The 12101-nt window shown below is 52.7% G+C and overlaps 1 protein-coding gene across 3 annotated transcripts; it reads right to left on the reverse strand.

The window, feature by feature from the left end:
- Positions 1-132: 132 nt before the first annotated feature.
- CREB3L3 (cAMP responsive element binding protein 3 like 3) lies at positions 133-11842 on the reverse strand. Of its 3 annotated transcripts, none has more exons than XM_061150664.1 (10): positions 11684-11842; positions 11050-11178; positions 10290-10581; positions 9331-9443; positions 7720-7854; positions 6575-6681; positions 3236-3304; positions 1993-2077; positions 1707-1803; positions 133-1521 (listed from the first exon to the last, which is right to left on the reverse strand). In XM_061150664.1, the coding sequence occupies exons 1-10, from the start codon at positions 11708-11710 to the stop codon at positions 1208-1210; spliced, it is 1368 nt and encodes a 455-aa protein (XP_061006647.1). In that variant the 5' UTR covers positions 11711-11842; the 3' UTR covers positions 133-1207. The 3 variants fall into 3 exon arrangements, with proteins under 3 accessions (XP_061006647.1, XP_061006648.1, XP_061006645.1); XM_061150665.1 differs by having other exon boundaries at positions 1707-1759; positions 7720-7857; XM_061150662.1 differs by having other exon boundaries at positions 7720-7857.
- Positions 11843-12101: the final 259 nt, after the last annotated feature.

Consider the following 12101-nt stretch of genomic DNA (forward strand, 5'->3'; position numbering starts at 1 on the left):
CCTGGGGGTAGGACTGTGTGGTGTCTGCGGCCCCTGGTATGTGGGTGCGCTGGGACATTCATGCAGTCCAGGCCTGGCAGTGAAGGAAGTCCTTACCAGCTGTTGACATTCCTTGAGTCCTCCATTTGTAAATATTATTTCTGTGATTCTTTAATACGTGCCCTCTGCTACTAGGCTGTGAGCCCCTCGAGGAGAGAGGCCGCATCTTCTAATCACGATTGCAAACCCCCACCCGACCCCACATCCCCGCACCTGCGCAAAGCGGGCAGGGATCCGGTTGTGACTCTTTAAAGGAAGAACGTGGGTGCAGCTGGGGTCCCTGCTCCCCAGCTGTGACCTTGGGCGAGTCCCTTCATTCCCGACGCTTCAGTCTCCTCATCCATAAGACGAGCCAGGTGGGCAGCCTAGCCCCCTAGGAAAGCAGCTGCCCCAGGCCTTCCCTTGAAGGGTCTGGGACGGGGCGGGGAGGGGCCAGAGTCGTCAGAACCTCGCGCTCCTGGCGCGCCCTGCCTTCCACCAGCCGCCGCTCTCCAAGGTCCTGAAGGCAACCCTGGCGCCTCTCGTCGCCGCTCCAGCCTTGGGGTCCAGGGACTCCTCCACGTCACTCCTCTATCTTTGGCTGGCCCAGTCCTTCCTTCTGTGGGTTGGGGAGCCCCAGACTCAAAATAGCCGCCATCCCACTCCACCTCCACGCCAGCCGTGTTCTGCCAAGATACTTTATTAAGGATCATGGCAGTCTAAAAAAAGGAAAAGGAAAGGGTCGTGGCAGCGCCCAAGTTTAGGGCTCATCCCGTGCTCTGGGGCCAGGGTCCCTGCAGACTTGGCTGCTTTCTCCTCCGTGTGTGCGAGGGGGCAGGGAGGAGTCCCCAGGGTCGGGGTAGGGGGGTAGTTATTGAGGCCTGGTGTATATCGATCTGTCTAGGTCAGGGGTCAGTCTGTGGGTGTCCCTGTTTCCTTCCGCACCTGGGTCTGCATCTAGATTTCTCAGGCTTTGTGGCCTTATGGTCTGTGCCTGAGAATCAGTTTCGGTGTGTACCTGGGTCCCTGGGTCTGTAGCTGTGTATCTGTGCATCTCCATCCTGATACCTTCTCCAGGGTCTCTCTCTCACCTCGGATCCCCATGCCTGTCCCTGTCCACTACAGCACCTATTGAAGCACCCCTGAGTAGAGGGGCCGGGGTGGAGAGGGGGGCAGGGACCCATGGTGCTCACAGCTCCCCCCCTGATGCCTCCAGCCCCACGCGGCCCGGGCTGACTGCTGGCTCAGGCGGGGCACAGTCCAGCAGGGTGGCCCGGTCCAGTTCCTTCACGGAGTTGCCCTGGACCAGAGTTGAGTTGTCCAGATCCTCTGTCGAGTTGTCCAGAGCACGTGTGTCCCGGGATTCCCATTCCCCAGGAGGGCTGCCTGGAGACCTTTCCTGAAGTGCGCCAGTGCTGGGCCCGGGTCCGGGGGCCTCGGAGCCTGGTGCAGCGTCGGGAGCCACTCGGGATGCTGCGTCGTTGTGTAGAGTCCTGGAGAAAACTGAGCACGGGGTGGGGGAGGGCCATGAGGGATGGCCTGAGGGCCAGTTCCCTTCTTTCCTTAACCCCCAGCCTCAGGGAGCACTTGCAAGGGGGCCCCTTCCCCTCCCCCAGTGGGGACTGGGGAGCCAAGGGGAATGTGCCCCAGAGGGGTTTTGAAGGAAGAGCAAACCCAGGTCCACATACCTCGCACAGGTGCGAAGTCTCCGGGGCTCTCGGCTCGGTTGGAGGCGAAAGGGCTGATGGAGGGAAGGACGATGAGGGCGAAGGAGAAGAGCAGGACCTGGTGGAGATGTGGGTGGGGTCACCCCATCCCTCCCCAACCCCTGAGCTTAAGCAGGAAAACAGAGGCCCAGAAGACTAGATAGTGCTTGACCCGGCACTCAGGGCTCTGCTCCTATTCATGCTCCCCCACAGGCCCCTCTGCCAAGGTTGAGGACACCCCCCCACTCAGAGCTGGGTCAGGACTCACTGCTATGCAGGTGCCCGTCTGTGCCGATTTGCTGGTGGACTGGACCACAATGGCCTGGAGTTTCTTCAGCTGTTCCAAGAGAGACCTTAGTGGAAATGGGAAGCCTTGGCTGAGCCCTGCATGGCCTTGACCTGGCTCCCTGTCCATTTCTGGGATCTCCCAGCCTGGCTGAGGTCTGAGTCTTATCCACCCCTCAAGGCCCTACTGCTATTAAAAGTCCCAGAAGCTCCCTCAAAAAATCTCCATTGAATATCACACCCACTTTTCTGACACCCAGCCTCCTCCATCCAGGTTGCAATCATCACTCACCTGGACACCAGCCCCTACCTCTGGTCCCCTCAAGCCTCTCATGCCCCCTCTAGGGTTCATGCTCCACACTTTTCAAATGTGATTCAACTCCCAGCCCTCCAGGTTCCCACCTCCCTTGGGGTAAAAGCCTGAGTCCTCACTGCTGCCCACAAGGCCCTGCATGACCTGCCTCGTCCCCTCCCTCTCTCTTCTCCCCCGACAACTCTGCCCCTCACTTACACTGCTCCAGCCACACAGACCCCTTATTGTTCCTCCTACACACAAGTATTCCTGCCCTAGGGCCTTTGCACTGGCTGTGCCCTCTGTACCAAGGACACTGTTCCTCCCCACAGGTCTTTTTGTAACTGCTTCTTTCTTATCTATTGGATCTCATCTCAAATGTCACCTTATTGACCTCCCTGCCTAAAATAGCCCCCTTCACTCTCTAGCCCCTTCCCCCCAGTTTATTTTTCTTCCTAGTGGCTATCGCTGTTTGAATGATCTTTTACACTGTTTTATTTGTCTTAAGTATGCTTCTCACTAAAGTATGAGTCTTTTAAGTGGAGGGACTGTATCTGTTTTGCTCACTATTGAGGTATCAGTACCCAGAACTACTCCTGGCACTGAATAGATGCTGATAAAAACTGACTTAGTACATGTACCCCATAGATGGAATGACCTGCAGTTCTCCAGCACACCATACTTCTAGCCTTTGGCCATTCATATGCCATTTCTTCCACTAGCAGCACCTTCCCTCTACTGAACTCTTATACATCATTTTAGGGCCCAAGTCTAAATCCCCTCTTCTATGCAGCCTGCCCCCTCTCTGGGTAGAATCCTCACCTGCTGCTCTGCCCTGCCATCACACAGTCTGTCCCCCCTTGTCCATCTATCCTGCAAGAGACTCCAGGGTCAGCTTCCCCCTGTCCTCAGTCCTGATCACACCAAAACTCACAGGTTCTGCTTTTCGAGATGCAAGACCTTCCTCTGAAGCTCTTGATTCTGGGCGGTACAGGCTGACATCCTGCAAATGCAACATCACAGTGACATTCAGAATATGCCTGTCACCCCTACAGATCCCGTGAGCTGCAACTGCTGAAGCCTGAGAACCTAGGGCCCAAGCTCTGCCACAAGAGAAGCCACCTCAGGAGTTCCCTAGTGGTCCAGTGGCTAGGACTTCACACACTCCCAATGCAAGGGGCCCTAGTTTGATCCCTGGTCGAGGAACTGGATCCCATATGCTGCAACTATGAACTCACACAGCCAAATAAATATTTTTAAAAAGAAGAAGAAAGAAAAGCCACTGCAATGAGAAGCCCACACATCACAACTAGAGAGTAGCCCCTGCTTCCTGCAACTAGATAAAGACCACGAACAGCAGGGAAGACTCAGCACAGCCAACATAAATAAATAAATTTATTTAAAAAAAAAACATTCAAATCGTGGCATGAGGATATGTTAGTATCCAAGGAAGAGAATAAATTCCCCCACTAAAAGGCCCTCCTAAATAACTCATGGGATAAAGAAGAATCCGCAGTGTAAAGTAGGGAAGACCTAGGAAGCAAGTAATGACAACATACAAATCAAGATGTGTGAGATGCAGCTAAAGAAGTGCTGAGAGGAAAATGGAAAACCTTATTACAGTTTAAGCAGCTAAACATGTGCTGTGTGTGCTGTGCTTAGTTGTGTGTGCTCAGTCCTGTCCGACTCTTTGCAACCCCACGGACTGTAGCCCGCCAGGCTCCTCTGTCCATGCGGATGCTCCAGGTAAGAATAGTGGAGTGGGTTGCCATGCCCTCCTCCAGGAGATCTTCCCCACCCAGGGATCAAACCAGGTCTCCTGCATTGCAGGCAGATTCTTTATAGTCTGAGCCACCGGGGAAGCCTACAGCTGAACATACATGTTTAAAAATCAGCAAAAGAACAACAGAATAAACTCACTAAAAAAAAAAAAATGAAATACAAAATAAAGCTAAGAGCAGAAATAAAGGAACTAGTACACAAAAACACAATTGAGTGGGAGGAAAAGTCAGAAATTCATTCTTTGAAAACAATAACTAAAACAGACAAAGTTCTGGCAAGATTGCTCAAGATGAAAAACAAGGGAAGGTACAAATACACAACATGAGTTATTACAAAGGTCCCAACTATAAGTCATTCAAAGCTTAAAAAAATAATGGGAGAGAACTATGAACTATCTTATGTCAATAAATTTGAAATGGACAACTTTCCAGAAGGATGACACATCCCAAAATTGACTACGGAAGAAATAGAAAATGCAGATAGGCCTGTAACATTTACTAAAATCACTTTTGGTTTAAAAAGTGAGTGAACTAAGTTTTTATGTTTCCTACCCTGATGCTGGGAAAGATGGAGGGAAGGAGGAGAAGCGGATGACAGAGGATGAGATGGTTGGATGGCATCACTGACTAAATGGACATGAGTTTGAGCAAGCTCCAGGAGGAGGTAAAGGACAGGGAAACCTGGCATGCTACAGACCATGGGGTTACAAACAGTCAGACATGACTGAGTGACTGAACAACAACACATTAAAGAATAACGAGGACCCTGTCAGCATCCTGCATGAGTTTAGAGAGGTAATTGGACGGGATTAGAGTGCACAGACATTAGAAGAAATTGAGACAGTGACAGACTTTATTTTCTGGGGCTCCAAAATCACTGCAGATGGTGACTGCAGCCATGAAATTAAAAGACGCTTACTCCTTGGAAGAAAAGTTATGACCAACCTAGAAAGCATATTAAAAAGCAGAGAAATTATTTAGCCAACAAAGGCTCCGTCTAGTCTAAGCTACAGTTTTTCCAGTAGTCATGTATGGATGTGAGAGTTGGATTATAAAGAAAGCTGAGTGCCAAAGAATTGATGCTTTTGAACTGTGGTGTTGGAGAAGACTCTTGAGAGTCCCCTGGACTGCAAGGAGATCAAACCGATCAATCTTAAAGGAAATCAGTCCTGAAGATTCATTGGAAAGATGATCCTGAAGCTGAAACTCCAATACTTTGGCCACCTGATGTGAAGAACTGACTCATTGGAAAAGACCCTGATGCTGGGAAAGATCGAAGGCGGGAGGAGAAGGGGACAACAGAGGATGAGATGGTTGGATGGCATCACCGACTCAATGGACATGAGTTTGAGTAAGCTCTGGGAGTTGGTGATGGACAGGAAAGTCTGGCTTGCTGCAGTCCTTGGGGTCACAAAGAGTTGGACACAACTGAGCAACTGAACTGAACTGAGAGTGCACAGTTCTTAAGTTGAGGAAGTTCCTCCTTCCTTCCACTCCCTGGAAGGAAGCCATGACAGCTCTGAGGACCAGGAAGGCTCAGACAAGGGAAGTAAATGCCCCACCTACAGGCAAAGAGCCAGGACATAACCTCCTTTCTTGGCATAACATCATCTAGGGCAGCGGTCCCCAACCTTTTTGGCACCTGGGACCAGTTTCAAGGAAGACAATTCTTCCATGAATCCGGGGTGTGGAGGGGATAGTCTTAGGATGATTCAAGCACATTACATTTAGTTTTCACTTTATTTCTATTTTCTGGAAATCTCAGGATATTCCGCCTTGACTTTAGGGTTAGGGTCTGTGCTTCCAGGAGAATCTAGTGCCACTGCTGATCTGACAGGAGGTGGGGCTAAGGCGGTAATATAAGGTGGGGAGCGACTGTAAACACCATTGCTCGCTTGCCTGCTGCTCACCTCCTGCTGTGCGGCCTGGTTCCTGACAGGCCATGGATTGGTACCAGTCCATGGCCCAGGAATTGGGGACCCCTGTTCTAGGGGTTTAAGGGGCCTCAAAATTGAGCCCTATACCACCTCTAGGCATTTTTCTATCCTTGCAACTCACATACAAAATGGTCGCTCCCATGGGGCACAGTGGTAAAGAATCCACCTGCCAACGCAGGAGACTCAGAAGACATGGGTTTGATCCCTGGGTTGGGAAGATCCCCTGGAGAAGGAAATGGCTACCCAGTCCAGTATTCTTGCCTGGAGAATTGCATGGACAGAGGAGCTTGGCAGGTTGCACGTCATGCAGAGTCAAACACGCGCGCGTGCGCGCACACACACACGTGCACACACGCACGCGCACACACGCGCACACGCACACACACGCGCGCACATGCACACACACGCACGCGCGCGCACACGCACATGCACACATGCACACACACGCGTGCACACACACGCAGACTGTGACCTTTACTCTACCGCATGCCTCTCTCAGGCCTCAGTCCCCACCCCCACCCCCTCGAGTGTGGGGTCCTGGGTCCCCAGCCTTACCGAGTCTCCAGGCCATCAATGTATTCCTTCTTCTTTTTCCGGCTTTCTTGAGCTGACTGTTTGTTTCGGATTTTCCGGCGGATCTTTTTCAGCACTCGCTCCTCGTACTGCAGAGTGACATGGGGAGGAGACTGAGTCAGTCTGAAGGGTCCACTCTCTGGTCCAGACCCCACAATTTCACCCCCAGTATCCTCCCAAGGGAGCCAGACTCAGGGACTTGAGGGCAGACCACTCATGGCTTGAAGGCCAGATTTTTTGTCCTCAAATTTCTGCAGTCTCTAGTGGTGGTGGGGGCGGGGGTTGGGGAATGGGGATAGTCCTGGTTTCCTGATCTTCCCTGCTCCCAATCCCAGTTCCATTATTAACAACTAGATTTTGTGCACTGGTGCAATCGCGCCACCGTCTGGCCATGTGTGGGATTGGTGCCTTTTCCCAAGGCAGTTATCACTAAGAGAAGTCTTCAAATTGGGAAAGGCAAACTCAGGTATTGATGCTGAGTGAACACGCTGAGTGGAGGTGGCAGCCAGCTAGAAAGCCCCCAGTGTGTTGGCTTTGAGGATGAATTTTCTGGCTCTGGTGACAGACATCCTAACATTCTAGTTGTGTGTGCTGTGCTTAGGCACTCAGTGGTGTCCGACTCTTTGCGACCCCACTGACTGTAACCTGCCAGATTCCTCCGTCCATGGGAATTCTCCAGGCAAGAATACTGGAGTGGGTTGCCATGCCCTCCTGCAGGGGATCTTCCCAACACAGGGATCGAACCTAGGTCTCCAGCACTGCAGGCGGATTCTTTATCGTCTGAGCCACCAGTTAGGGAGAGCTAAAGGTGAGACTCAGGCTTCCCAGATGGTGCAGAAGTAAAGAATCCACCTGCCAATGCAGGAAATGCAAGAGACATGAGTTCGACCCCTGGGTCGGGAAGATCCCCTGGAGTATGGAGTGGCAACCCACTCCAATGTTCTTGCCTGAAGAGTGAATGCCATGGACAAAGGAACCTGGTGGGCTACCATCCATAGGGTTGCAAAGAGTTGGACACGACTGAGCGCGTGTGCACACACACACACATGCACACAAAGGTGAGACTCATGGGCATGTTGCTGCAGGAAATGGGGTGAGGCCCAGGGCCAGGGGTCCCACTGACTCACCTTGGTAAGGGGCAGCTGAGTGGGCAGAGTGATGCCTTCTTTGGCCAGTAGCTTCTTCTCATCCTCCGTCAGCACCAGCTCCTGGCAGTGCCCAGTCCCAGGTTGCAACAGGTGGGGGGCTGCCAGCTGATGTTGCTGCTGTGGGGAAACCAGGAGAACTGCTTTGGGGGCAGAGACAGTGACTGCCTCTGGGAAATAAAAGGCATCAAGAAACAATTGATCCAGTTGCTATAGGGTCCACGCCGGCACTAGGGCTCCAAAGAACCAGCCCACAGCCCTCTGACACAGCCATTCCATTTCCAGGAATTCATCTCACAGATACAAGTGTGGTTTTTTTGTTTGTTTGTTTCACAAATAGTCATTTGACAGTTATGTGTTTAGCACCTACTACAGGCCACACACTGCTCTGGGCTCTGAACACTCCTTGCAGCTCTTGTCTGCAACAGCAAATGGAAAATCCAACATACAGGGTGTAGGATAAGTGAGCCTTCGGGAAAAGAGAGTGAGAGGTGGTTCTCCCCGTGTACCTGTTTGTACCTTTGGAACTTGGACTGTGTGCATGCATTTGACTATTCAAAAAAATTTCAAACTAAATTTAAATCATGAAATAGAAACACTGAAAATGAAAGAACTGTGTCATCAGACAGCCAAGTCCTAGGGATGTCACACCATGGCTCAGGAGTAAAGGTAGAGATTGGGGCAGTCTGCTATCTATCAGATCAAACTCCAATCCCTGGAATTCCAGGCCATTGATCAGTCCAACCATTTTCTCTTCAGGGCTCAAGCCTCAGTGTGTTCATCTGCAATGTGGGAATAAGGCCTCCCACTTCCAAAAGTTGTTCACACACAGAAAAATGATATTAAACTTGTTATTTTTACAAAATCCAGTTAGCATTTCCAAAGCAGTCATTTGTCTTTCCTATCCTTCAAGATCTGCTGAAGTTCTGTCTCCTCCAGGAAGCTTTCCTGGGCCTGCAATGCCCCTCTAGCCTCTCTCCCTTATGGATACACTTCCCTAAGCAGTCATTGTCCCCTCTTGACCATGAGGTCCCCATAGACTGGGCACACAGCTGACGCTAACCGCAGGTCTCTCAAGTCTAGAGGGGTGTTCTGGTCTTTTTTAGAGGTTGTCAGGACAACTTTAGGCATCAGGAGTTCAAATCCTGACTTGGCCACTTGCTTGTTGTGTGACTTTGGGTCTGTGGCTTAGCCTCTCTGGGGACTGGTTTTCTCATCTGTGAAAGGGAGCAGGGCACTAATTGGGTTCTCAGGCCTGGTTTGCCCATAGCGGAAGCTCCAGGCAAGATAAGACAGCCCAAGGTAAGCATACAATGGGCACAATAGACCCAATAGGTCAGCTCAGGAATTGAGCCTGCAGCAGCTGTGTGATTTAAGGCAAATTACTAAACCTCTCTGTGCCCATTTCCTCACATGTGAAATTAAGATAATAGCCTCAATTTTCAGGGTTGCTTTGAATTAAAAGACCTGGAACCAATACCAACCCCTGTCTGTGACTGTCTTCCAGTTTTCAAAATGGGTGTATTGGGGCCCCATGAGCCCCAGTGCCCCTCCCAGTTCTGATGCTCCAGGGGGCAGGTGGGGGCTGCTCACCAGGTCCCCGCTGCTGCTGGAGAGGAGGAGGTCCTTGACCGTGAGGTTGTAGCATGAGGGTGAGTCAGCCAGGTCAGTCTGCTCCTCGGCATAGACGCCTGGGCTCCACATTTCTAACAGGGCACATGGGGATGGAGACAGGGGTGGGGGTCAGGCAGGGGGCCTCGAGCTCCCAGGTCCTACCTGCCTCCTCCAGCAAAGCCCCCAGCATCGACCCTAATGTGCTAGGCATTTGTTCCTTGGCTTGGGACCCCAAGACCAGGTGCCTCAATCTCCCCTCTGCCATAAGACGGGGACCCCAGTTCATCAGGACGTTGTTAGGGACCCATGGCCAGCCCAAGAAGGAGTGGCTGTTATCACTCAGGATTAGGGGCTGAATCTGCAGCAGGCTGGGCCTTATCTCCTCCTGGGGGCAGGGACCAGTTCTGATTCACCCGAAGTTCCCTCCCACCAGCTACCTGGCACCCCATAGGTGAGCTGCTCTGGAGAGCACAGTCTTCCGAGTCAGATGGCCCTTGCTTCTAATCCCAACTGGGTGGAGCCGTGTGACCTTGGGTAAGGGAGTAAACCTCTCTGAGCCTCAGTTTCTCAAGTTTCCAATGGGACTAATAAACACTCCCACCCCATCGCGGGGCTCAAAAGACAAAGGATGCCCTCTTGGTGGAATCTTCTGCATCAGGCCTTTCCCCAGGTCCAGGGGAGCACCCCAAGGCCTGGGATCCCATGATCTCACACACTTTCATTGAGTCTCCTATGAACCAGACATGGAAGGTATAAAAACTGAGGTTGCCAGGGCAATGCTTGAGGCAGATTGCATCCCAGCTCTGTGGCTCTGACTCATCTCTTAACCAACCAGAAAAATGGGTCCATGACAGCACCCCAGTACCCATCTCAAAGGGTGGATTTGTGCGTTCAGTGCCCGGAACAAGGCGAGGGTAGTTGGCTGACACAGGACTCACCCAGGTCTATAGCGACAGAAGTCTCAAGCCTTTGGGCCGCTGGCCCGAGGTGCCTCGCAGGGCAGGTGGGGCCAGGATGGTAAGAGGGGCAGGGCCCCTCACCAGACTCCACACTATGGCAGCCGGCAGGCGCGGCAGGCACCTCACCGCGTGGAGGCGTGTCCTGGGGGTCAGAGGGCAGATCTTCTGAGATGCCACTGTCACTGGCCGCGGGGGACCAGGTTGGGGAATCTGAATCTCCAGAACCCAGGATGGAGTTGAGGAAGTCATCAGAGTCTGTGCCTGGCAGGACCTGTTGGGACAGAGAGCACCGGTGGGAATTAGGAGGTCTATGCTTTGCTTCGCGTTGCTGTGTGTCTCTGGGCAAGCCGCTGACCCTCTCTGGGCCTCACGCATCCTTTCTGTAGTAAGGGAAGAGCTAATGTTCCTTGCCCACTGGCGTTGCTGGAGCCCGAACACAATCGTGTAGCTTGGGAACAACAACAAACTGTGTCGAGCGAGGAACAAGCCCCAAGTTTAAGTCTGGAGCCAACTTCAAATTGCTGTGTGACCCAGGACAAGTTACCACCCCTCTCTGGGCCTTGCTTTCCACACCTTTAAGAAGGAGGCGATGTCATCTGGCCCTTAGGGTCACTGAGAGGTCTTATACAACAATGTGCTTTGCTAAAATCACACTTGTGCATGGTAAAGGCACAAAGCTGAGTGGAGTCCTGGCTCTGACCTGGTGGTGGTGGGGGGGGATGACGAATTGGGTTATCACCTGGTCCTCCCCACGGCCCCAGTCTTCTCCCAGCTCTACGTGTCTCAGAACGCCATCCTGCCGGTCAAACAGTAGATCCAGGAGCTCCAGGCTGTCGATAGGGCCCATGGGACTGGTGGAGGAAGCCATCTGGGGCAAGGAGGGGACACCTGTGAGGGTCATGCAGCCCCTCTCCTGCCCACCGCCCATCTGTCACCACCCGAGGTACCTTCCCCTCTGCTTCAATCCCTGCTGCAGCCCCCAGGTCGGCCTGCCCCTCTTGCCTGCTGAGTCTCAATCTCCAAATCTCTGTTGTGGGGACAACCCAGAAACTCCCTGGGCCTAGCAGCCAATTTCTTTAAAAAGCTCTAGATAGCTGCTCCCGTGGGGATAGTCAGCGGATGACGCTCGCCCCCTCTTGCATTCCCATCCTGTCCGAATCCCCCCTCACACCCTTTTCTGGAAGGCAGGGAGGCCCAGAATAAAGTCCAGCAGCAGCCCGGAATAGAGGCACAATCTTAGTCATTGTATTCTCCCTCTGGGTCTCAGTCTTCCCATCTGTACAATGGGGTGTGAGGTGCCTGCCAATTCTGGGAGTCTGGGGAGAGTTCCTGGCATAAATCGTCCCTCCCCTGGGGACCCCTGCAGGTCTCACCTTTCCGATGGCTAAATCCCCATCCATGAGCCCCGCTAGCTCCTTCTCCAGACCTCCTGCGTCCGCCTCGAGCCGGAGGCTCAGCCCGCCATCAGGTCTCCCGGGCTCAGCTGCGTCTTCTCTGTGGTTGTCACCACTCCCCAAAAGATGCTGAAATAGTCCCCGGGCGCTCCCAGCCCACCCCAAGGTGCTGACTGGGCAACAGGCAAGACGGACAGAGTTAAGGGCCAATGACAGCGGGGCAGGCTAGGGGGCGGGGCGGGAAGACCGTTATCTCTCGTGTTTTGTGCTTTTCCAGTCAATGGGCAAAGGCCAAAGTCTGGGGTGCTGCGACTCCAGCATGACTTTTCCCCTACTTTCGGGGACTGTTTCTTTTCCTAGTCCCCGGATGTCGGCTCCAAGAAAGCCCAGGGCCCTT

This window comes from Dama dama, chromosome 9, assembly GCF_033118175.1.
Source record: "Dama dama isolate Ldn47 chromosome 9, ASM3311817v1, whole genome shotgun sequence".
Classification (NCBI taxonomy): domain Eukaryota; kingdom Metazoa; phylum Chordata; class Mammalia; order Artiodactyla; family Cervidae; genus Dama; species Dama dama.

Bases quoted from the DNA above. Each gene is read 5' to 3' on its own strand.
- CREB3L3 (XM_061150662.1), bottom strand. From the start codon at position 11,710: ATGGATGGGGATTTAGCCATCGGAAAG. The intron at 11,179-11,683 runs GTGAGACCTGCA...TCCTTGCCCCAG, and splicing joins GGGATTTAGCCATCGGAAAG to ATGGCTTCCTCCACCAGTCC. The intron at 1,804-1,992 runs GTGAGTCCTGAC...CATCTCCACCAG, and splicing joins AGACGGGCACCTGCATAGCA to GTCCTGCTCTTCTCCTTCGC.